This window comes from Gossypium hirsutum, chromosome A12 (assembly GCF_007990345.1).
Source record: "Gossypium hirsutum isolate 1008001.06 chromosome A12, Gossypium_hirsutum_v2.1, whole genome shotgun sequence".
NCBI classification, from domain to species: domain Eukaryota; kingdom Viridiplantae; phylum Streptophyta; class Magnoliopsida; order Malvales; family Malvaceae; genus Gossypium; species Gossypium hirsutum.
The window spans coordinates 103,009,625-103,033,005 of NC_053435.1; the positions used below are offsets into that span (position 1 = coordinate 103,009,625).

The following is a 23,381-nucleotide window of genomic DNA, read 5'->3' on the forward strand; positions in this document are numbered from 1 at the left end:
CAGCAACTCTCTTCTTATCACCAACATGTTCATAGGTCAATTGTCTGCTTATAATATTTCACAGAAAACTATCCCTCTTTTTCTATTGATATCTTGATAAGAGTGTAATATGCCACAACTAGTTATGGCCGTTAGATGAACACACACACACGCACACAAAGTTGCAACGATTAACACAAAATAATCACAAAATAATCACAAAAAGAGATGAACATCAGTATGACAATTTCAAAGTGGTGTAATTTCATTAAATCATTCCTTTTGCTTTAATATGCTTCTGAAATAGTTGACTTCTGAGACATTCCAATTAAAGATGGTTTGTTCAATGTCTTAAATCTATACCTAATAAAACTGTCCTCTACGAGGAAAGAAATTAGGTAACCAACTTATGTTACTTAATTATCCAAAGCTGCTGGAAAGGACAGCAAAATGGCGTATCCAATATGTACTCAGAGATGAAAATAAAGTTGCGGATTTTCTTGCAAAAATGGATCGTAGTAAGGAAGACGTGTTAGTTCTGTTTGAACAACCTCTGTTAGGGGTTTTAGTTTAAGTCTCTGCAAAAAAAAAAAAAAAAATCCAAAGCTGATCACGTATTAAAAAAAACTGGGAAATTTTTGGGGGGATCTTGTTGGCATTGATTGTGAAAGAAAAGAGCAATGTCCCTACTTGAAATTTGAAATGTGAAACCAGTAGGGAAATGGGGTCGTTTTTTCCCTCTTTCTTCTGTCCACAACACTCACGTGTATATGTATATCTATCAATTTGCTCCACAAAACACACGTAAATGGTGAGCATGAGAATTGAAGAACCTGATTGGCTCAAAATAGCTAAACCTCAATAGTCAATAGTCTTCCCCCATGCAAAACGCCAAACTTTAATCAGCCATTGACGTGTCTCCTCTTTGGCACCGACAACTCTGACACCTCATTTCTTGCATTTGCATCTTCATTTGTTTCCTTCCTCAAATCTCAAACCCACACATGGATGCTAAACCAGCTAGCCAACACGTATTGATGACATGGACGAATTTTGTTCCTATCTGCAACATTTAACATTTCTGATTCAACTGCTTGATTAAAGTACTGTTTAGCATATGATATATTAGTATAAATCATTTGGATATATCAATATAAATGGAAAGAAAATTCCAACAAAAAAAGAAAGCACAGACTTCAACTACAGCCACATGCATTTCCAAATGAAAACGGATTCTCCAATCTTCTTATCCTGAACCAACCAAAGCCAATGAAAATTGAAATCCTATTAACTTGTCAGCCACTAAAATTCTCATATGCAAATTAGAGGCTAACTGGTTTGCAAGTTGCTAGATCATTTAGTTGTCAACCAAGCTAATAATTTTATTGTAAAGAGTTACTTATTATCACCAGTATGATTATTTTACATAACTGAAGAAAATATATAGAAAATTCACTTCATTCCCATGAATAAATGAATAAACTATTGATTAAGGCCTGTTTTTTATTCACCATGAGTTGTGCCATTAACAAGATTCAAAATCTCTCTTCTAAAGATATTTCTATGTGTGCTTTAGTGTATGCCATTGCTACTTACTATTGCACATAACACTTGTTGGTAACTATTTTCCTTTTTATCCTATAACAAAGAACAACCAAATTGTGGATATATCCACCTTTAATAAGCAAAATAATCACCAAAACCTACACCCAAAGGCATTCAGTTGTTCCAAAAGAGGGTATTCGTGACCTTTAAAAACTTAAAACTTTTAGGATCTTCATTTTGTGAAGCATGGACATGGAATGATCGCGTTTTAGATAATGACCTTTGAAAAGTTGAGGTGACTAGTTTGATCTTATGCACTTTTTCCCTTTTAAACGGAGCCCACCAATATTGTGTTCTTCTAAAGCTCTGACCCAAGGTTCATTTTATAAATGGATGTAACCCATCTTCATTCATTCCAATATCTGTTTTCCCTCTCTTCATTTACCAAAAAAACATGGCCTTAACATTACGTTCTTCTACTTCTTTCATCAAACTCAAAGAAACCAACAGCTTCAAAACTCCTGATGACTTCTTAGGCTCCATTTCTTTTGCTCAAATGAAGCCATCCTGCCGAATCCGAGCAAGGAATTCGATGTCGATGCAGGAAGCACCGCTGGTGCATGGGAAAATCTCGACCAAGGAAACCGAGAAGTTATACGGTCTAACAATTTCCCATGCTGAAAATAACTCAAAGGTACCTGTTTATGTGATGTTGCCACTAGACACAATAACTCTAGGGGGTAGCTTGAATAAGCCACGGGCAATGAAAACAAGTTTGATGGCCTTAAAGAGTGCAGGTGTCGAAGGGGTTATGGTTGATGCTTGGTGGGGCTTAGTAGAGAAAGATGGACCTTTAAACTACAACTGGGAAGGGTATGCTGAGCTTGTGAAAATGGTTGAAAAACATGGTCTAAAGCTCCAAGTTGTCATGTCGTTTCATCAGTGTGGCGGCAATGTTGGAGACTCTTGCAGGTATTATTTTAACATCCTGTGTTTCTGGTTTTTCTTCTACTGATAAAATTTGTGTACGTAAACCTGAAATTTTATCTGCTTGAATGTTTAGTATCCCATTGCCTCCATGGGTGCTTGAAGAAATCAGCAAAAACCCAGACCTTGTCTACACAGATAGATTGGGACGAAGGAATCCCGAGTACATTTCCTTGGGATGTGACTCAGTTCCTGTTCTCAGAGGAAGAACACCTATTCAAGCTTACACAGATTACATGAGGAGCTTCCGTGAGAGGTTCAGAGATTACTTGGGACGAGTTATTGTGGTATAGCATCTATAAAACTCAAACTACTACTGCTAGTTTAGCACAGGATACCTTAGTTTTATCCAAAATCGTATGAAATTCTACATATTATCTTTACTGGAAGATCTAGGACAGGCAAAACAGAAAATACAGATAAATAAATTTTAAGTTTTATATGATCCAATCATACACAAAGGCAACTGTTATAAAACTGATTGTGCTTATTCTGGGGAGAAATAGAAAACACGTAAACTTTGCAGCTAAATATCACAAGCAACAAGATGAATGAATATGAATGGGTGTAAGGAGATAGATTTAGATTAAAGAAAATAGATACTACAAAAGCGTCGTTATCGTTTCGTATTCATGTTATTTTTCAGTGTAGAATCCATCCAAATGATGGACCACAGACGCCTACCCAACATGTTTAAAATACCAAAATATGTCAAATATAAAAGTTTTGGCACTTTCGTTTCTTTACTCAAGTGGTGGATGATGATATTCATTTTTATTTTATTTTTTGGAAGCTCTAGAAATCTAAATGTAATTTCTATTTCAGGAAATTCAAGTGGGGATGGGACCATGTGGGGAACTGAGATACCCATCTTATCCAGAAAGTAATGGAACGTGGAAATTTCCTGGAATTGGAGAGTTTCAGTGCTATGATAAGGTAAATTTTATGAACTAAATGAAGTTTCTCTTTTATTTATGTTTTCAGATATAGCACATAACTTGAATGATCAAAACTTAGATATGGTAGATTCCTAATTCCTAAACAAGATAAAATGTTTTAACTTACAGTATATGAGAGCTTCCCTGGAAGCAGCGGCGGAAGCCATCGGGCAAAAAGACTGGGGAAAAGGTGGTCCACATGATTCTGGTCATTACAAGCAAGTTCCTGAAGAAACTGACTTCTTCAAAAGGGATGGAACATGGAACACCGAGTACGGACAGTTCTTCCTAGAATGGTACTCCAGGAAGCTACTCGAGCATGGAGACCGAATACTTGCGGCTGCAAAAGGAACATTCCATGGAACAGGAGCAAAACTATCAGCAAAGGTTGCTGGGATTCATTGGCATTACAGAACAAGGTCACATGCTGCTGAACTAACAGCTGGTTACTATAACACCAGACATCATGATGGTTACGTCCCAATAGCACAAATGTTCAGTAAACATGGAGTTGTTTTCAATTTCACTTGCATGGAAATGAGAGATGGGGAACAACCTGAATATGCAAACTGTTCACCCGAGGGATTAGTCCGGCAAGTAAAAATGGCAACAAAGATAGCCAGGGTCGAACTTGCCGGAGAAAATGCACTAGAGAGGTATGATGCTGGTTCATATGCACAGGTTTTGGCAACGAGTAGATCGGATTCAGGCAACGGATTGAGTGCATTTACATATTTAAGGATGAACAAAAGGTTGTTTGAAGGGGACAATTGGAGGCATTTGGTGGAATTTGTGAAGAACATGTCGGAAGGAGGTAGAAAGATTTCGGAGTGTGACAGCCGAGGAACAAACCTTTACATTGGGTTTATCAAAGACAAGACTGTTGAGAAAAAGGAGGTTGCTCTGGTATAGAAACGATGTACAGAGTCCATGAACAACAGTATATAATTAGTGTATCATGTATAAGCTAGAAAAAAAGGAAAAGCAAAACAGAGCAAAGATTACATCCATATACAATATAATTTTTTGCATCATATGTCAAACTAGCAGATAGGTGAAAAACATAATAGAGAATATAACATCTCCATAAATTATATGGAGGATTTCATTCAATTTAAATCCATGCATCCAAAATCAGTAAATGATGTCAATCATGCCATTATTAATACATGATATTCAACTTTAAGAGGAACATATTCAATTATTGCCAGATAAATGAGTTAAATAAGGAAATCAAACCACCTCAGGCTTTGGTTGCGCAAAGGAAATAAAAACAGACTATCCTAATTAGCAGTTAATAGCTAATATATAAAAGTACAAATACATGCCTATACTGTGTCCACCTAGAAGCATCCTCAAATCGGATCTCTCACCGAGAAGAAGAAGAAGAAACAAATATCAAACACGGCGAAGACTTTTGATCAAGTCCCCGAGTTCTTTACGACCCGAGTCTCTGCCAAACATGAATCCATACCAGAATAATTTTTTTTTTCCAAAAACACAAAAAAGCAAATATCAAACTTTAACACAAGAGATTCTAGAGCAAGTGAATAGAAAGAAAGGGAGAAGCAATCGATACCAGTAAGACACCGGCGGTGGCAATGGTTTGAACTTTGAATGAGACGTTTTTTTCTCCGTTTTCTATTTCTTTCCCGCGACTGTACGGAACTTTTTTTTCTTTTGGCTTAATTCATTATTTGCCCTTAAAATATACTCACTTTTTCACTTTGATATTTAATTTTTTTTATCTCAATTTGATACTTAAAAATGTCAATTTTCTTTATTTTTGATCCAATTTGTAACCACTGTTAACAAAAGACCGTTAGCCAATTTTTAGCCTCATATGGCATGTTTTGGCCAAAAAAAAAATGTCACTTAACAATTAAATTTATTAAAATAAAAACATTAAATTTAAATTTTAAAAAATAAAAAATTATAATATTAAATATTTAAATATTAAAAAACATTTTTTACTTTAATTGACTGACCATAATAAATTGAGCAATGATCATTTCCTAAAATAATTTTCTAAATTAATACCGTAGTGGCCGCCGCCCGAAATGTTGGATAAAAGCCCTTTTTTTTTTTTTTTTCTTTTTCTTACCAACGGAGAATCCAACCAACAAAAAAGATATCAGCAAACACCGCCTTTTTGATCAACAAAGAAATTTAAATATCAATTTAATGCATAACAATTTATAATGGCTGCTATAATTTACAAGCATACATTATGCTAAAAAATTTCTTCAAATGGCCAATACCTCAATGAAGAAAAGGGCTCTCATTCAAAGTGAAATATCCACGGATTCAGAGTTCAAACCAGTGAAACAAAAGCAAAAGACATCTTAGTCGCTAATATATGCTTTCTTGATTGGTTATCTGCTAAAACATCAGATCAGAAGTACGTTTATTTCCCCCCGTTTCTCGATGAGGGTGTAAGAGGAGGAGCCTTGTTGGCTGAAGAGCTTCCTCCCGATTCTTGTATTGCTTGCTTCAAGCTCTCTACCACTTCGCTCATTGTTGGTCTTTCCTTGGCATTTTTGTTTAGGCAGCTATTAGCCAACTTTCCTACCTTTTGAGCTGCACTCGAAGAGTAACTGTTACCAAGTCGAGGGTCTATTAGCAACCTGAACTTTTTACTATCAGGAGGGAACTCTTTCACCCAATCTAACAGCTTCTGCTCCAATGGTGGCCGGTTCCTTTCCACTGCTCGCCTCCCTGTGAGGATCTCATAAAGTACCACCCCAAAAGTCCATATATCACTTTGAATTGTGAGATGGCCTGTTTTCACATATTCTGGGGCAGCATATCCGTATGTTCCGACCACCTTTAACAAAAGAAAACAAACCATTTATTTAGTATCCTAGTGATAATGAGTGCCTAATGCGCTAAAGAGCTATGTTAGTGCTACTAATGCACCACTTAAAAAGATATTGACAGTCAGTGAAAAGCGAAACAGTGGAGCCAACCAAGAAGGATGCAATGAAGATGCTTTGCAGACATTGAATTGAGTCCGAATTCAGTATCTACTTACCGCAGTGGATACGTGAGTACGATCATCCGTTGGCCCTTCCCTTGCAAGCCCAAAGTCTGAGAGCTTTGGCTTAAAACTTTCATCCAAGAGCACATTCGAGGACTTGAAATCTCGATATATCACCTTTACAAATAGACAAAAGGCAGATCAGAGATAACCATCGTTAATGAAGTGATATGAATAAAAGAGGGATGTACCTTGACTTCCAATCCCTCATGTAGATAAGCCAAGCCTTGTGCTGCACCAAGCATAATCTCTAACCTTGTTTTCCAAGGTAAAGTTGGTGTCCTCTTAAAAAGATGATCTTCTAAGCTCCGGTTAGGCATGTATTCGTACACCAGCAACCTATGAATCCCTCTTTCCCCGTCTACCGAACAATATCCTAAAAGTTTTACCAGGTTTGGATGGTTAACGACTCCGAGAAATTGAACCTCCGCAAGCCATTCCTTATGACCCTACATGTGGTTACTCCAAAATACCATAAGAAACAGAAACGATTCTCAAAATAAAGTGATATTGGAAGCTACTAGACAGACAAACAGACAGAGAAACATCTCATGGTCCAAAGCAAGAATGGCTGATGGTATCTTTGTCTGAGATCAAAATATTTTGGATCATTACAAGATTATTATTAGTATCATGGTCCAATCATTGTTGCAATCAGCCTTACAGCACATGAACAGTACTTATTCACTAGACTTAGAGGTGTAAGTCAAGAGTTGTGTGAACCAAATTCCTATTAAAATTCTGTGTTCTATTTTCTTCCCTTTTTATGATTTATTGTCATTATTCACGTTCAATTTTCAGACCACCCTTACAGTGCTGAATTTTCAGACAAATTTAAAGGAAGAAAATGATTTTGCAGCTAGTACCTGTAAACCTGTTAGAAATCAAACCCACTCCAAGCATAATCTAGAAGCATGAGACGTGGAGCAATTTTGTGCCATGCAAAGTGCTGAAATTTTAGCCATACAAAGTGCTCCATTATTGAGATGTTTTGTGGCTGGAAATTAAGTGGATTAATAGCCACATTTGTTGTCACTTTATCAGCCTATAAATAGAGGCTTGAACTTGTGTTGTAATGAAGAAAAATGAGAAGAAAAAAGAAATAAGAGAAGCAACGTGAGTGAGAGTGAGAAGGTTAGCAAACCTTGAGTGAGTTAAAATCTAGCAGCAGCTAGACTATCTAGTCATTGAGAAAATATTTGTAATCTTCGTATTATAATATATTGAGTGTGTAATAAAAAGTAAATTTTCGGCCCATCACGTTTCCAACAAGTGGCATCAGAGCTACGGTTCGGAGCTTGGTTCGGAGTTCGGTTCGTGTCCGGTTCGTGTCCAGTTCGGAGTACCTTTGGTGTTCATCTAACAAGTCGATATGGGCGACGTAATTCAGCTACAAGTTCCACAATTGACGAAGACAAATTATGGAAATTGGAGCATTCGAATGAAGGCTTTGCTCGGTTCGCAAGATTGTTGGGAGATCGTTGAAAAAGGATACATCGAGCCCGGAGATGCCGCTACAGAAGCAGCTTTATCAAATGACGCTAAGAAGGCGTTACGAGAAGCACGAAAGAAGGATCAAAAGGCCTTGAATAGTATCTTTCAAGGTATGGATGAATCAACCTTCGAGAAAATATCAGATGTGAAGAACGCGAAGAATGCATGGGAGATTTTGCAAAAATCATTTCAAGGTGTAGAAAAAGCTAAAAAGGTACGCCTTCAGTCACTTAGAGCTGAATTTGAAATGTTAAAAATGAAGAGCTCCGAGAATATCGATGACTATGCCAATCGTGTAAAATCGGTGGTAAATGAAATGAAACGAAATGGAGAAACTCTTGACGAGGTAAGAGTGATGGAGAAAATTCTACGGTCACTCACACGCAAATTCGAGTACGTAGTCGTTGCCATCGAAGAATCAAAAGATTTGTCAAAGATGTCGCTCGAAGAACTTGTGGGTTCTCTGCAAGCCCATGAGCAAAAGATGAAGCTAAATGAAGATAGTGAAAATCTTGATCAAGCCTTGCATAGCAAGTTGTCCGTCGACGACGGAGAAACAAGTAATAACTTTAACCAAGGAAGAGGAAACCGCAGAGGATACCGTGGAGGCTACCGTGGTGGAAACAGAGGAGGAAGAGGATCACGAGGACGTGGAAATCAATCATATGGGAGATATCAAGAAAATAAAGATTATCAAACATCCAACCGTGGACGTGGATCTAGAGGTCGTGGCCGAGGCAGATTTCAAGAAAATAAATCTCAGGTACAATGCTACAACTGTAACAAGTATGGACATTTCAGTTACGAGTGCAGATCAACACACAAAGTGGATGAAAGAAACCATGTAGCAGTCGCAGCAGAAGGCAACGAAAAAGTGGAATCAAGTGTCTTTCTCACTTACGGAGAAAATGAAGATCGCAAGAGAAGTGTGTGGTATCTCGACAACGGTGCAAGCAACCACATGTGTGGAAGAAAGGAGCTGTTCACAGAATTAGATGAAACAGTTCATGGACAAATAACTTTTGGAGACAACTCACATGCAGAAATCAAAGGAAAGGGCAAGGTTGTTATAACACAAAGGAATGGAGAGAAGAAGTACATCTCAGACGTTTACTACGTACCAGATTTGAAGAGCAACCTGATCAGTCTTGGTCAACTCCTAGAAAAAGGATATGAAGTTCATATGAAAGACCGCTCACTCGCCATCAAAAACAAAAGTGGAGAATTAGTTGTTCGAGTTGATATGACGCGAAATCGTCTTTTCACCCTCGACATCGAGTCTGGAGAAGTAAAATGCATGAAGACGGATCTGAAGAATGAATCATGGTTGTGGCACTTAAGGTACGGACATCTCGGATTTTCTGGCTTGAAGCTGTTGTCGAAGACAAATATGGTGAATGGATTACCAAGTATTAATCATCCAGATCAACTGTGTGAAGCCTGTGTCAAAGGAAAGCAGCATAGGCAGAAATTTGAAGTAGGAAAATCTCGAAGAGCTAGAAGACCATTGGAAATTGTACACACCGACATATCTGGTCCGTACGACATTGAATCACTCGGTGGAAACAGGTACTACCTAACTTTTATTGATGATTATAGCAGAAAATGTTGGGTTTATTTTCTCAAAGCAAAATCGGAAGCCCTAGAAAAATTCAAGGAGTTCAAAGCAATGGTGGAAAAACAGAGTGGTCGATATTTGAAGATACTCAGATCCGATAGAGGAGGCGAGTATACTGCAAAGCTTTATGAAAGTTTCTGCAAGGATCATGGAATCATTCATCAGTTAACAGCCAGACGCACTCCACAACAAAACGGAGTTGCAGAAAGGAAGAATCGGACAATTCTGGATATGGCAAGAAGCATGATAAAAGGTAAACACCTTCCGAGAACTTTCTGGGCTGAAGCCGTTGAATGCGCAGTTTATCTGTTGAATCAATGTCCAACAAAAAGTGTAAGACAAAAGACACCAGAAGAAGCATGGAGCGATCACAAGCCAAGAGTTGGACACCTCAAAATTTTTGGATGCATTGCATATGCACACGTTCCTGAGCAACAGAGGAAAAAGCTTGACGATAGAGGAGAGAAGTGTATCTTTATAGGCTATGACAAAAGAAGTAAGGCCTACAGACTTTATAATCCTCTTACTAAGAAATTGATTATCTTAAGAGATGTCGAGTTCGATGAAGCGGATTACTGGAGATGGAGTGAAGAAGAAAAGAAAGTGGAAGGATTATTTTTCAACGAAGACGACAATGATGTCATCAACCAAGAAGAACAAGGCGATGATCAAAGTCTTGGTACAACAGCCCCTTCGTCACCAACCAGCAGCAGCGGAAGCAGCAGCTCAGATGAAGCACCCACAAGAACACGGAGTCTCAACGACATCTACAATTCTACGGAACCTGTAGAGACGCAGTTCGATTATTCACTATTCTGTCTAATGACAGAATGTGATCCAGTGACATACGAAGAAGCAATTGAAGACAATAAATGGAAGAAGGCCATGGACGAGGAGATTGCTGCAATAAGAAGGAATGACACGTGGGAGCTAACAAGTCTGCCAGAAGGACATAGCCCGATTGGTGTCAAGTGGGTGTACAAGACGAAGACCAACAAAGAAGGAAAAGTAGAGAAATACAAGGCAAGACTAGTCGCCAAAGGCTACAAGCAAAGACAAGGAGTGGACTATGATGAAATATTTGCTCCAGTCGCAAGAATAGACACAATTAGGCTTCTCATAGCGGTCGCAGCACAATACAAATGGAAAATCTATCAGATGGACGTCAAGTCTGCATTCCTGAATGGCTACTTGGAGGAGGAAGTCTACATAGAACAACCACCTGGATATAGCATACAAGGAAAGGAGGACAAAGTCTACCGATTGAAGAAAGCTTTGTATGGATTGAAGCAAGCCCCAAGAGCATGGAACACAAGGATCGACGAGTACTTCCGAAGAAATGGATTCATCAAAAGCCCGCACGAGCACACCCTGTACACAAAGAAGAATGGATATGGAGATATCATGATCGTATGCCTATATGTGGATGACATGATCTTCACCGGAAACAATCCAGGTATGTCTGATGATTTCAAGAAAGCTATGACTAAAGAATTTGAAATGACAGATATCGGTGAGATGTCATACTTTCTTGGAGTCGAGGTGAAACAAATGCAAGATGGAATTTTTGTCTCTCAAAAGAAGTATGCGGAGCAGATTTTGAACAAGTTCAAAATGAAGGATTGCAAGCCAGTAGTCACGCCAGCTGATCCAGGGATGAAGCTAAGTGTTGATTCGACAAGGGAGTCGATAAATCCGACGTTGTTTAAAAGTCTCGTTGGAAGTTTAAGGTATTTGACAATCACACGACCAGATATTACATATGCAGTAGGATTGGTGAGCAGATTCATGGAGAAGCCGAAGCAAGACCACTTAATTGCCGCAAAAAGAATTTTGAGATATATCAAAGGTACGATGAACCATGGTTTATTCTATACCCACTCACAAGATTCAAAATTAGTTGGCTACTCAGATAGCGATTATGGGGGAGACTTGGATGATCGGAAAAGCACTTCCGGATATGCATTCCACATCAGTTCCGCAGTTTTTTCATGGTCGTCAAAGAAGCAACAAACAATTGCTCTCTCAACATGTGAAGCAGAGTATATGGCCGCAGCAACTTGTACATGCCAAGCAATGTGGTTGAAGAATATTTTGGGAGAAATAGGTGTTTCAAATGAAGGTCCAATTACCATCTACGTTGACAACAAATCCGCTATATCACTTGCCAAGAATCTGGTGTCGCACAGCCGAAGCAAGCACATCGATACGAAGTATCATTTTATCCGAGAGCAAGTGAAAAACAAAAACGTGGAGTTGGTCCATTGCAGGACAGAAGATCAACTGGCAGATATTTTCACAAAACCGTTGAAAGTGGAGACATTCAACAAATTCAAGGAGAAGCTCGGTATGAAAGTTGGGTTTGAGGGGGAGTGTTAGAAATCAAACCCACTCCAAGCATAATCTAGAAGCATGAGACGTGGAGCAATTTTGTGCCATGCAAAGTGCTGAAATTTTAGCCATACAAAGTGCTCCATTATTGAGATGTTTTGTGGCTGGAAATTAAGTGGATTAATAGCCACATTTGTTGTCACTTTATCAGCCTATAAATAGAGGCTTGAACTTGTGTTGTAATGAAGAAAAATGAGAAGAAAAAAGAAATAAGAGAAGCAACGTGAGTGAGAGTGAGAAGGTTAGCAAACCTTGAGTGAGTTAAAATCTAGCAGCAGCTAGACTATCTAGTCATTGAGAAAATATTTGTAATCTTCGTATTATAATATATTGAGTGTGTAATAAAAAGTAAATTTTCGGCCCATCACGTTTCCAACAAACCCTGAGTGTTGAGCTTCTTGATAGCAACAACTATAGGATCACCTCGACCATTTGGAGGAGTAATACTTCCCTTATAAACACCCCCAAAACCACCCTCACCGATCTTTAACAACTTGTTGAAACCATGTGTGGCATCCCTCAACTCTTGTAACGAGAAAACTCTCAAATTATGCTCTTTTTCTTTGTACAGCTCTGGTATGCCCCTTGGAGATGGCAAAGACCTTGATGATGTCCGAGTCTGACTCAGGGCTGAATTATCCGATTTACTTTGGTTTCTCAGTTCAGGAGCAGTTCTTGATTCTCTTTTCTTCTTCTTTGATTTGTCCTTGATGAAGATAGAAAAACACTTCATGTCTAAGTTTTTATCAAAATAAAAAAATTTTCCTGCTACCCTCAAATTTGTTCTATCAAGTTGCAACCTTTCCTTCACATTTAACTTATGAACCCAAGGAGAAAAACTGAATTTTGAACGAGGAACGAGTAAACGTATGAAGAAAACAGAGAAAGAAAATGGACCCAGAAAAGTCTTGGTGCCTAGGAGTGGAAAATGGAGAAGAAAAAGCAAAATATATAACAAATGAAGATAAAGAGATGGAATTTTAATACAACAAAGGGTAGAAACAATCAATGAAAAGTGAAAACCAGACAAGAAACAGTAAAAAGAAACCCCATCCGGACAAATATACACCTGAATCCTCCTTTACCGACTGAGGATAGATGAGAAAAATATATGAATGACATGAGAGAAGATGGGATCAAGAAATATAGGAAGACCCACTCAAGAAAAATACGCTAATGTTCTAAAGCACTACTGTTTTGACATTTCTAAAATGGAAAAAGGTGGCGCTAGTAATAAAATAATCCTACTCTATACCGCGTTTTGTTTGGTTTCTTCGTAAATGTTGTATGGACTTATTAATTAGCATTCAGTAACAATTAAAAACAAGTGGACCATCTTCGTGCTTGTTTACATTGTTGATGTTGTTTGAAAGGAACAGTGTCCCAAAACCAAAGAAAACAACATCCAAGTTTCCATTTATTTTGTGGTTAGGAAAGTAGGATATGATTATAATTTTCAACAATATGCCGCATACCTTTTTCATTCATTTCAACACGGCTGACGCAACTATGTCAAACGTGAAGATTTCACTTCCTTAGTTCTTTATTAATTTCTTTCACATTTTCTGACTACTTCAACATTTAGAGGCGATTGCTACTAAAACAATTTTCTACTTTTTTATGGGACTGTCTTCAACCATATCTTATTTCTTTTTCATGTTTATTAAACTGTTAAATTTGTGGTGTATCCTAGCGTAATATTTTGATCATGATGACACTGAAGAATGTTGGCAAATGATTATGGATGCTGGTTTATAGTTATCATATATGAGATTTGACCCATTGATTGTGTCATTGTGGCATTTTCATTTAAATTGTGGTAGGTGGTCTACTGTCATTTTCATATAAAAAGGAATTCATGTTGTTTGAATAAAATTCATTTTCATTTTCTTACTATCATCTTCAACTAATTTTTATACCTACCATAAGATAATAACTCTAAATTATATGGGTTTAGGTTGTTCCTCCCCAATTAAGATAAATTATTAGTTACAATATAGCTATGTTTTATATTTGACTAGAAATATTTTATTTACGTAATATTAAGAAATGTTTTAACATAAATATATCAGTAAAAAGGATAATAGAAAAGTGTATAAATTATAAAAATAGGTCAAAATAAATTGTGTCGTACTAACACTTCCACACGGTAACTTTACCAGAGATAATCTTATTATCAGAATAATTTTCGGAATACCTGTTACGATTTTTATTGCTCAATAATTAATTTGATCCAGAGGTAAGAAGTAATTTATTACGCCAAAATATACCATTAATACAATCAAAATTACGCCTGTAACTCAAGTTAATTCTCGAGGTTTTTTAAAATCACGAAAAAATTGTTATGTCCACACCTAAAAGTAAAAATTTAACTAAAAGATACAATATTAGTTGCAAGCAAGTTAGTTCATCAATGTATTGTTGAGGCCAGAAGAGAACACCGATTAGTGAGGAAGGAAGTGTACCTATGTGGCTATAAGTGACAGTATTTTTACACGAAAATTTGACTTGAACTTGAGTATAACTCAATCAGCTAAAATCATATTAGTATATATACTTACCTACACGAAGCTCGCAAGACAGTTTCTTCCCCAAAGCCTTCATTAGGCCCATCAGAGAGATGTATCTTTTGTTTGTTCTATTGCTTTGATGTCTGCCACACAAGAACAATGTCAAACCGAGGTCCGAGCCAAACCACACATAAACTGAATGAAGCAGAACATTTAACAAATAATAATTAGTTCGGTGACAAAGTTCAGTGATTTTTAAGTATGGCGAAATACTACTATTAATATTTATATTGTGTATAAGTTTTGATTTTGATTCTTTTATTTTAATTTGATAATTTTTTCCTCAAGTTTTTCAATTATGGAAATTTAATTTTGGGTAATTGCTAAATTTATTAAATTATATTATTTATAAAATTATACGTGTCAAAACTCTTTTTATTTTGAAAAATCGAGATCGACTTTAAAACGAAAGTTTGGAGTCGCTACCAATCCTTTTTTGGTTTAGGTGTGATCGGATCACTTAATAAATCATTTTATTAAAATATGGATTTTGACCCAACGAAAATCAAGAAATGGGTTCGGGAGTCGGTTACATACGAGGAAGGATTAGCACCCTCGTAACGCCCAAAATTAACCTAACTGGTTAATTTATGTCCTAATGTTGAAAATTTAAAAAAAAAACATTGAAATACGATCCCCTTAAAAGTGTGTGCACAACTCGAACTGGATTTCAAGATTCACTCGTTTCAAAGAAATAAAATATCACATCCAGCACGTTAGGACACGATATTTTAAGCCTCCAAAAATTGAGATCACTTCATGATTTCCAAAACGCAACAAGAAGGGTATTCAATTATTTGGACCAACGAAAAAAACGAAACCCAACACGTTATGGCACGATTTCTCGAATTTCTAAACATAGAACATTGCCTTATTTTAGAAGTTTTTTTTAAAAAATTTGCTAGTTGCAACAACGAATTAAAACTACTTGTTTGCTTGAGGATAAAAATAATCGATATTGAGTAAACACGAGAATTGAAAACATAATGCAATTACAAGAGAAAAAAATAGTTATATGTATGAACAATAATATGTGAAAACGATATGAAAGTGAATGACGGCACATGATATGCAAGACAACACAAGAATTAGGAGTCAATGATATTTAAAGATTATTAAATATATGCAAAGAAATAATACAAGCAAAAAATTCGAAATAACTTATATGCATATAAAAACTGACAATATATGAATAATTATTAATATATATATATGTTATGTAAGAAGAAATTCAAACTAAATAATACAAAACATAGACAAGTTAATTTAACTAATGATGTATATATGAAAATGGAAAAAAAAGTGTAAATGATATATACCAAGATACTAAAATAAATAAAATATACAATAATCCTTTAAAGAGAACCAAATTATACATAAATAAATTTAAATATATATATAAAATTTAAGAAAATACTTACATAAAATAATACGAGAACAATAATGTACATGGAATAAATAATTTTATCATAAATTATATATGTATAATAATAATATATAAAGGTATTTTAACTAAATATTATACAAGAATTTTAAAACAACACTACATAATATAGAATTTTACAATAATATTTTTATAATTTAAACAAATAAAAATAGAGTAGAAAATTATTTAGGTAACCTAAAAAGTATATTAAAATAAATTTTTAAAAGTTGAGTACCAAATAAATTTAAGAAATAATGAATTATACATGTAAAAAAAAAACTTAATTGAAATAAACCAAACTTAAAGAGATAATTAATGAATAAATAGAACGTCAAATTAAAACTAGGGACCACAATTCAATTGGCACAAATTCTCAAGGATCAAAAACGAAAATGACCCAAATCTCCAAAACTCAGCACCTGGGCGTGGACCAGATCACAATCAACGTGTAAATTATAGGAAAAATTTAATAAAATAAAGAAGGTGCAAATAGGAGTTAATTCAAAACTGGCGCGAATGGGAAGGACTGGAAGCGAAATTGCCCCTTTAAAATGAAAGTGTGTGGACCCAGCCTGTGAATTGGGTCAACACACGGGCCTTTCCAAAATGCTACTGCTTTTAACAACCATTTATTTTATTATTAAAAACAAAAGCTAGTTTTAAAGTCTTTTTTTTTTTGTTAAAAAAACTTTAACTTTAATTTCTTTTTTCTAAAAAACCCTAAGCTCTTTCTCCCCACTGTCCTCTTTCTTCCAGCCGCAAACAAGGCCAACACCAAGCCTTCATTCGCCTCCGTGACGACCAACAGAGGGCTGGAGAACCCCTCTTGTGAAGCGAATCGAGAGGTACTCACCCTTTCCCCTTTTATTTCGTATTTTCGGATTTGAATGGAAATAAAAATCAAGGAAAAGAACGGGAAAAGAAAATGATAAAATAACCACCTTAGGAATATTTTCTTGGCTGCTCTTTACTCTCTTTTTTGGTATCTTTTGTATTTCAAAAAAAAAAGAAAAAAAACCCCTTTACCATTAAAAATCAAAGGCTTTATAGCCAAAATACAAGCAATTTCTGCTGCTTCCTTGTCCAACTTACAGGCCGTGAAGTTGTGGAGAACGAGGGGCATGGAGTATGGGCGCAAACATGGAGCGAGGCACACGGGGATCGTGCGTGGAGTGCCGACGTGGGGGTTGCGGCGTGGGGCTGCTGTGCAAAAGGGGAACTTAGGGTTTCTGAAACCCTAAAAATTTGGGCCTATCGGGCCATTGTAAAATTTTGGGCTTGTAAACCGAACGAATTTGATGGACTATTTAATTTTTGTGTTTGATTTTGCTTTCCTTATGGGCCGGGCAAAATTCGGGTCTTACAATACGCGGCAAACATATTATCATATATGTAATGACGTATAATTTACTATTTCCACACATTGCTCTAAAAAAGGTGAGTTAATTGGATAACTATTGTGCTGGTGAATGCAAAAATTTCAAAACAAAAAGTATAGGAATTAAGAATAGTCAAATTGAAGAATATAGATTAAATCAAGGCTAATAGCATAATTTAACCAAATAGTTTTAAGTGCTACCATTAGGGTCAAGACTGAAATTTAAAAATACAAAAAATACAAGTACTAAAATTGATCAAATTAAAATATAATGACTAAATCCAGTAAAAGAACTAATAGCGAAATTTAACCAAATTTAAAGTCATTAAACTTTATATTAACTCATTTTTTATATTATTAACTTGGCTTAGTGTTATGTTTTCATAATCAACTAACTATAATAGTTTGATAATGGTAAGTCATATTGCACTTCTAATAGAAGAATACAAATTTGAATTTTAAAGACGATATTGTTAGGAGAGACGATCACGAATTAAAAAAAATTAGTATTCATAAATCATAAAATAGATATAAAAAATACTTTAATTATAAAAAACAATAATTTAATAAAAATGATATTAAATTATCTTGCATTCTCTCAAATAAAGGAAAGAATCCTACATTCCAATCAAATGTATATTGGTTATCAAAGTTCAAACTTTGATATTTAATATTAATATATACCAAAGTTCTGATCATATCTGTTTTTTTTTTTTTACATAATGCTTAGAATTATTCATAGCTCCCTTTTTAACCCATAAATAGGAGGATAGCGTGCTTCAACACACTCGAGCCTATGTTCTTCTTTATTGACAATAATAGCCATACTAATCGAGACTCAATCCACATCATAAAAATTAATTTCTTATCATAATACAAGAAATTGTGTTTTTTTAAAGGAAAAAAAGTCAGCACAAGAAATGATAAACCGCTTTGGGCCTTATTGTCGTTAACATTAGAATGAGAAATGGGCCTAAAATTCAAAATTCCCGTTGATTTCAAGTTTATATAAAAACCGAGCAAGAAAAACCCTAAATTTTTCTTTGATTTTGTTGCATTCTCTCGACGAGCCGTTTCTCACTTCAGCGACCAGACAGTCAGAGATCCTCCCAATCAAACAACAATGGTATTTCTCTACTTCCTAAGTTGGGAAAAAAGATTCTTTCTCTTAGCTGTGTATATCTGTAGATATGTTTGTTTCTTGAGAAAATGCTGTCCATAGAAAGTGTTGTTCATTGAAGTAGTTGGTCAGCTAACGAAGAAAAAGAAGTTAAAGATGATGAAACCTCCTTTATTAGCTAAGTAGAAATTGCGTCCTGGTTGTGTTGTTGGTTGAATGTTTCAGCAATGTCGTCATGCTTTCTCTTCATATTTTCATTTTTTTTTTGAAAAAGTTATTTAATATTCTGACGGAGAAGTAGGAGGAAATCACTTGGAACTTGAGCTATTATATTACAAAATTTGGTAATAACTTTTGTTGATTACTCATAAAGTTACTTCAGTTTCAATTTCAGCCACTTGTTTTGATATTTACTTATGTATTTTGATTCATTGTCAAATTTGGCTAGTAAATCACTTAGGAATTGAACTATCCTATCATTTAGGATTGCTTTAGTTTATAGCCCCTTACTGTGGTTGTGTGGAGAATTGAATAGGAAGAAATCAATAGGTGATGAATTTGTGTTAATTGTTTTATTTTGTTGTAATTAGTTAATTCCTTTCTTTCTCTGATGTTGCAGACAAAGAGAACCAAGAAGGCTGGAATTGTTGGAAAATATGGTAGGCAAAATTTTTGAAGTCTTACTTTATTATGGTTTGTTAAAGAGAGTTTCTAAGTAGAAAGCATTCATGGAATAGGAAAGATCAGTACTAATTGGTAGCTCTGTGATTTGATTTTGCTGGAACTTGTCACCATTATAAGATTTATCCGAATTCATTTCTTGTTCTTATTCATTGTAATAGACTCTTCAGTTAATTGAAATAACAATGGGATTTTGCCTCTTTAAAAATTCCCAAAGTTTCTGATTTCTTTCTCTCTCTTTTTTTTTTTTTTTTTTTTTTTGCCTTGTAATAAAGGTACTCGTTATGGTGCCAGTTTGAGGAAGCAAATTAAGAAGATGGAGGTTAGTCAACACAGCAAGTACTTCTGTGAGTTCTGTGGAAAGGTTGGTGCATTTCTTTTGGTGCATTATCCATTTGATCCTATATTTTGAGGCCCTTGCTTTTTGCTTGTCCTTTCGGTGCATTTCTTTGTTTAAACTTGGAGAAAATTTTGTATCTATTGCACTTCTTTATTTGAGTAGAATGTATTTGTTCTAATAAACTCTGCTCCCAACAGTATGCGGTGGAGAGAAAAGCTGTCGGTATCTGGGGATGCAAGGATTGCGGGAAAGTCAAAGCAGGCGGTGCTTATACTTTGAAGTAAAGATACATTTTTTTACCTCTTCATACTTCAATTTCATTTATTTGGATGCCCAGGTAATTTACTGGTTGCTGCATTTGTTAATTTAACAGCACTGCTAGCGCTGTGACTGTGAGGAGTACCATCAGGAGGCTGAGGGAGCAAACTGAGAGCTGAGCCACCACTGGTGATTGATTTATATTCTACTTTCATAGGATGTTGTTTTGCATGTTTTAGCTATGAGACTTAATTGAGACCTTTTTTTGACAATGATGTTCGTGCTATGTGTTCTCATTTTTTTATCTGAGTCTGGTTTTAGAACTTTATTTAAGTTCAATTATTTGCTTCATTCGACATTATCTTGTTATTTTCACTTCAAATTATGGCATTCTTGATTCTTTGTCTTGCTCATATTATTTGTTACTGTATTGTTTTGAGAATGCTGCAATAGTGGCCGAACCCTCCATAAATCTCTTCAGAATTCCAGAACTGACCCCAGCATGAACGGAGTGATGAGCCTATCACAAAGTTCCAACCCGAGTTGATCTCTAGATAAGCTATTGAACTTTGGCTTGAACAACTTATGCCCCTTTTTTTTGAATAATGAATGACTTCTGTTAAATGAATTTGGGTGATCTTTTCTGCATAGATGCTTTTACATGCGTTTGTTAAGTACGGCACTTATTTTGTTCTCTTTCTTTCTATCACTTTATGTCAACTTTTACCAGTGCTAGCTTCTTTATGGTTTTTGGGTCGGCAGGATTGTCCTTATTCTCTTCTGTGTGTGATGTATGTGTCACACTGTGTATAAGAATAGGGGAGGCGGGCTCTCTAAACTCATCGTCATTGTAACCAAGGTATAGGAGGTAGTTCATTACGGGCAGAAGCGGGTATCCAGTTTTGTTCCATTAAAAGCTATGGCACTGCAAAGTGCAGAAGTCTCTTCACCCTCTGATTGTTCAAAAAATTTCTTCTACATTCCTCCCCCGTCTCTGAAAAAATCAACAACCTCCAAGTTGCTATGCAAGCATTTTCCAAATGAGGATATCCACGGTATATTACTTCCTGATCTTAATCTTTACAAGGGTTTAGCTAAGCCTTCAACATCCTCTTTCAAATTTATTAAAACTTGCCTTAGCCTTCCTAAAATGCCCAAAGAATCTATCTAAGTCGCACAGTTTTTTCCACATCCGGTGAGCAAGAGATGCTTCACTCTCGACATTCCACATCAGTTTCCACTATTCGGCTTCAGCTACAATTATGTTCGTGTCGGAGCCATTTAGCTGGTTTTAACTTTTCTTAACAGAAGAGGGCTCCCTGTGACCACTAGAATGGCCTTGCTTGACTCTAGATACAAAAATTATCAGCATGGTTGTTTGGGGATGGTGGAAACAACGCTCAACTCTGGAGCAGTGGTCCTGACTCTGTTCCCCAATTTCACCATGTCCATGAGAGAAAAATTGGTCCACCGCCTTCCTGTTCAAATCCATATCACCTGAGCCCTGATGGACTCAGGCCTTGTTCAAGGCACACTTTATTCTCAAATGGCTTGTAGATTCCAGTATCATGCTATCGGCTTGGGATTAGCCTCTTCTGGGGACATTCCTCTCATTAAAATCGACTCTCGAAATGAACCCACCACCGTTGCCATGGGTTTCAAATTATGAGAAACGTTAAACGGAAGAGCAAAGGAGACGTAGTAGTAATCCAATCACCACCAAAAATGCTGATGGAACTGTTACCATCAGTTTTCATCGCAAAAAATGATATCCAAGCCCAATATCTTTTCCCACTCAAATGCTTGCTGCAGCCACCTTTGATATTTGCATGTTAGTTCGTGTCTGTATGTCTTTAGCTTGGACCTGTTAAGTTCTTTTATAAGCATTCCATGGGAATGAGCCCGTAATGTGAACTGCAGATTTGGTTGAGTGGGCTAATTTTATATCTTTGGATGTTCTCAGAACCTTCACAATCCCAATGTTGTTCATCGAAATACAGTTGGGAGTGGAGGAGTAATTGAAGTTCTTCGAAAATCAGTTCCTTCCTATTGATTTAAAAGTTAAATTTTAGTATTGTTGTTAAAACGTATTTTTGAAAAATAAAATATTTATTTTAGATTTGATATTATGAAGTAAAAATATTTATTTAAATATTTTTTAAATTCATTAATATTATTACATTTTAGTAAGAGTATAAAAAAATGATTTATTGTAATTCGTTATTTATATTTCAATATATGAAATATAAATTTTAAATATTTATAAACAATCAATATTAGTTATTTGTAAAATTTAATTTGAACATATAATTTATATTTTAAATATTATTAAAATGTAATTATTATAAATTTAAGTATATAATGTTATATATTTAAAATAAATTAAATAAAAAAATAATTATGTACTCAATATATATAAGATAAAATATAATAGATTATAAATAAGGGTTAAATAAATCATTTAGTTTTAAAAGTGTTTTTTTCCAAAACTGAAACTAAAAAATTGTTCACTTTTGGGTTCAAAAACATTTTTTATTGCAAAAATTATTTGTTTAATATTATTTACAGTTCCAAAAGCAATTTTGATTCTAAAAATCACTTCATAAAACCTTAATGTCTTCTAATTTTCTTCTTATTGGATTAATACTTTGAGATCATTGTATCCATCCATCTTTGGACATTATTTATTAGTCTTGTTGGATCGGTAGATAGGACTGATAAAGATAAAAAATTGGTCAATATACCAATCTGGAAAAAAAGTTGGACGGACACTAAAAAAAATTTAAACAAAAATTTGACCATTAAATTAGTTTATAATTTTTATTTTTAATTTATTATTTAATTATTATGATTTTATTGTTAAATTGAAAACTGATAGTTTAATTTATCCAACCATCAAATTTTATAGGTTAATATGCAATTTACCCCTTGAACTTGTCTAAAAATACCTAATTAGTATCTAAATTTTTTTTAATACCTAATTAGTACCTGAATTTGTATTCCGTCTCACATTACTCCAATTTGATAATAGCATTTATTTTTTAAGGGTTAAGATGTAACTTATCTGCCAAACTTGTCCAAAAAATACCTAATTAGTACCTAAATTTATCTAAAAATTATATTTTTTAAAAGACTTAAATTTTTAAATTTATATCCGTTATGTGCCATACTAAGAGATACACATATCATTATAGGATTGGTAACCAATGCCACATTAGCACAAACTAGTAATGTTAGTGTGACTAACCTGAGTGACTGAAAAAAATTCAGGTACCAACTTTTGGATAAATTCAAAGGGCTAAACTACTTATTAACTCAAACTTATATAATACATAATACTTCGCACACGATTATGACAAAAAAAAAAAAAAAAACAAGACATCCTTTTGTCCAAAATATGCTTCAGAAGTCGAATCACTTGTAAGCAGAGGGTTGAGTTAAAAAAAAAGAGTTGAGGGGTTTAAAACTTCGAAATACAGCTGTTTGAATTAAGAGCCCATGAGCCACATTGATCTCTTCCTATCGCGTGTACGTGAAAAGAAATGTATGAACTAAAAAGCCTAGCAAATTGTTCCACTATGTCAATGCTGATACCATATAACAGACATTTTAAGTA

General features: G+C 35.1%; 3 protein-coding genes and 1 long non-coding RNA gene across 4 annotated transcripts; 3 read left to right on the forward strand and 1 right to left on the reverse strand.

Moving 5' to 3' along the window:
* The first annotated feature begins 1,768 nt into the window (after positions 1-1,768).
* LOC121211117 (beta-amylase 3, chloroplastic) lies at positions 1,769-4,562 on the forward strand. The gene is made up of 4 exons (XM_041083417.1): positions 1,769-2,496; positions 2,588-2,798; positions 3,337-3,447; positions 3,579-4,562. The coding sequence occupies exons 1-4, from the start codon at positions 1,979-1,981 to the stop codon at positions 4,359-4,361; spliced, it is 1,623 nt and encodes a 540-aa protein (XP_040939351.1). The 5' UTR covers positions 1,769-1,978; the 3' UTR covers positions 4,362-4,562.
* A 1,055-nt stretch (positions 4,563-5,617) lies between these two features.
* On the reverse strand, positions 5,618-13,167 carry LOC121211118 (probable serine/threonine-protein kinase PBL19). Its single transcript, XM_041083418.1, has 5 exons — positions 12,374-13,167; positions 7,356-7,363; positions 6,681-6,938; positions 6,484-6,606; positions 5,618-6,276 (listed from the first exon to the last, which is right to left on the reverse strand). Exons 1-5 carry the CDS (start codon positions 12,723-12,725, stop codon positions 5,857-5,859), a joined length of 1,161 nt encoding a protein of 386 aa, XP_040939352.1. The 5' UTR covers positions 12,726-13,167; the 3' UTR covers positions 5,618-5,856.
* Positions 13,168-16,283: 3,116 nt separating this feature from the next.
* Positions 16,284-17,321, forward strand: LOC121211120 (uncharacterized). The gene is made up of 2 exons (XR_005906491.1): positions 16,284-16,833; positions 17,083-17,321. It is a non-coding gene; the product is annotated as an uncharacterized lncRNA (long non-coding RNA).
* A 934-nt stretch (positions 17,322-18,255) lies between these two features.
* Positions 18,256-20,178, forward strand: LOC121211119 (60S ribosomal protein L37a-like). Its single transcript, XM_041083420.1, has 5 exons — positions 18,256-18,492; positions 19,106-19,145; positions 19,443-19,531; positions 19,705-19,787; positions 19,881-20,178. Exons 1-5 carry the CDS (start codon positions 18,490-18,492, stop codon positions 19,942-19,944), a joined length of 279 nt encoding a protein of 92 aa, XP_040939354.1. The 5' UTR covers positions 18,256-18,489; the 3' UTR covers positions 19,945-20,178.
* Positions 20,179-23,381: the final 3,203 nt, after the last annotated feature.

Bases quoted from the DNA above. Each gene is read 5' to 3' on its own strand.
- LOC121211117 (XM_041083417.1), top strand. From the start codon at position 1,979: ATGGCCTTAACATTACGTTCTTCTACTTCTTTCATCAAACTCAAAGAA. The intron at 2,497-2,587 runs GTATTATTTTAA...TTGAATGTTTAG, and splicing joins AATGTTGGAGACTCTTGCAG to TATCCCATTGCCTCCATGGG. The intron at 3,448-3,578 runs GTAAATTTTATG...TTTAACTTACAG, and splicing joins AGTTTCAGTGCTATGATAAG to TATATGAGAGCTTCCCTGGA.
- LOC121211118 (XM_041083418.1), bottom strand. From the start codon at position 12,725: ATGAAGTGTTTTTCTATCTTCATCAAGGACAAATCAAAGAAGAAGAAA. The intron at 6,607-6,680 runs GTACATCCCTCT...CTATTTGTAAAG, and splicing joins ATGAGGGATTGGAAGTCAAG to GTGATATATCGAGATTTCAA. The intron at 6,277-6,483 runs GTAAGTAGATAC...CTTTTGTTAAAG, and splicing joins GTACTCACGTATCCACTGCG to GTGGTCGGAACATACGGATA.
- LOC121211119 (XM_041083420.1), top strand. The intron at 19,532-19,704 runs GTTGGTGCATTT...TGCTCCCAACAG, and splicing joins TCTGTGAGTTCTGTGGAAAG to TATGCGGTGGAGAGAAAAGC. The intron at 19,788-19,880 runs GTAAAGATACAT...TTAATTTAACAG, and splicing joins GGCGGTGCTTATACTTTGAA to CACTGCTAGCGCTGTGACTG.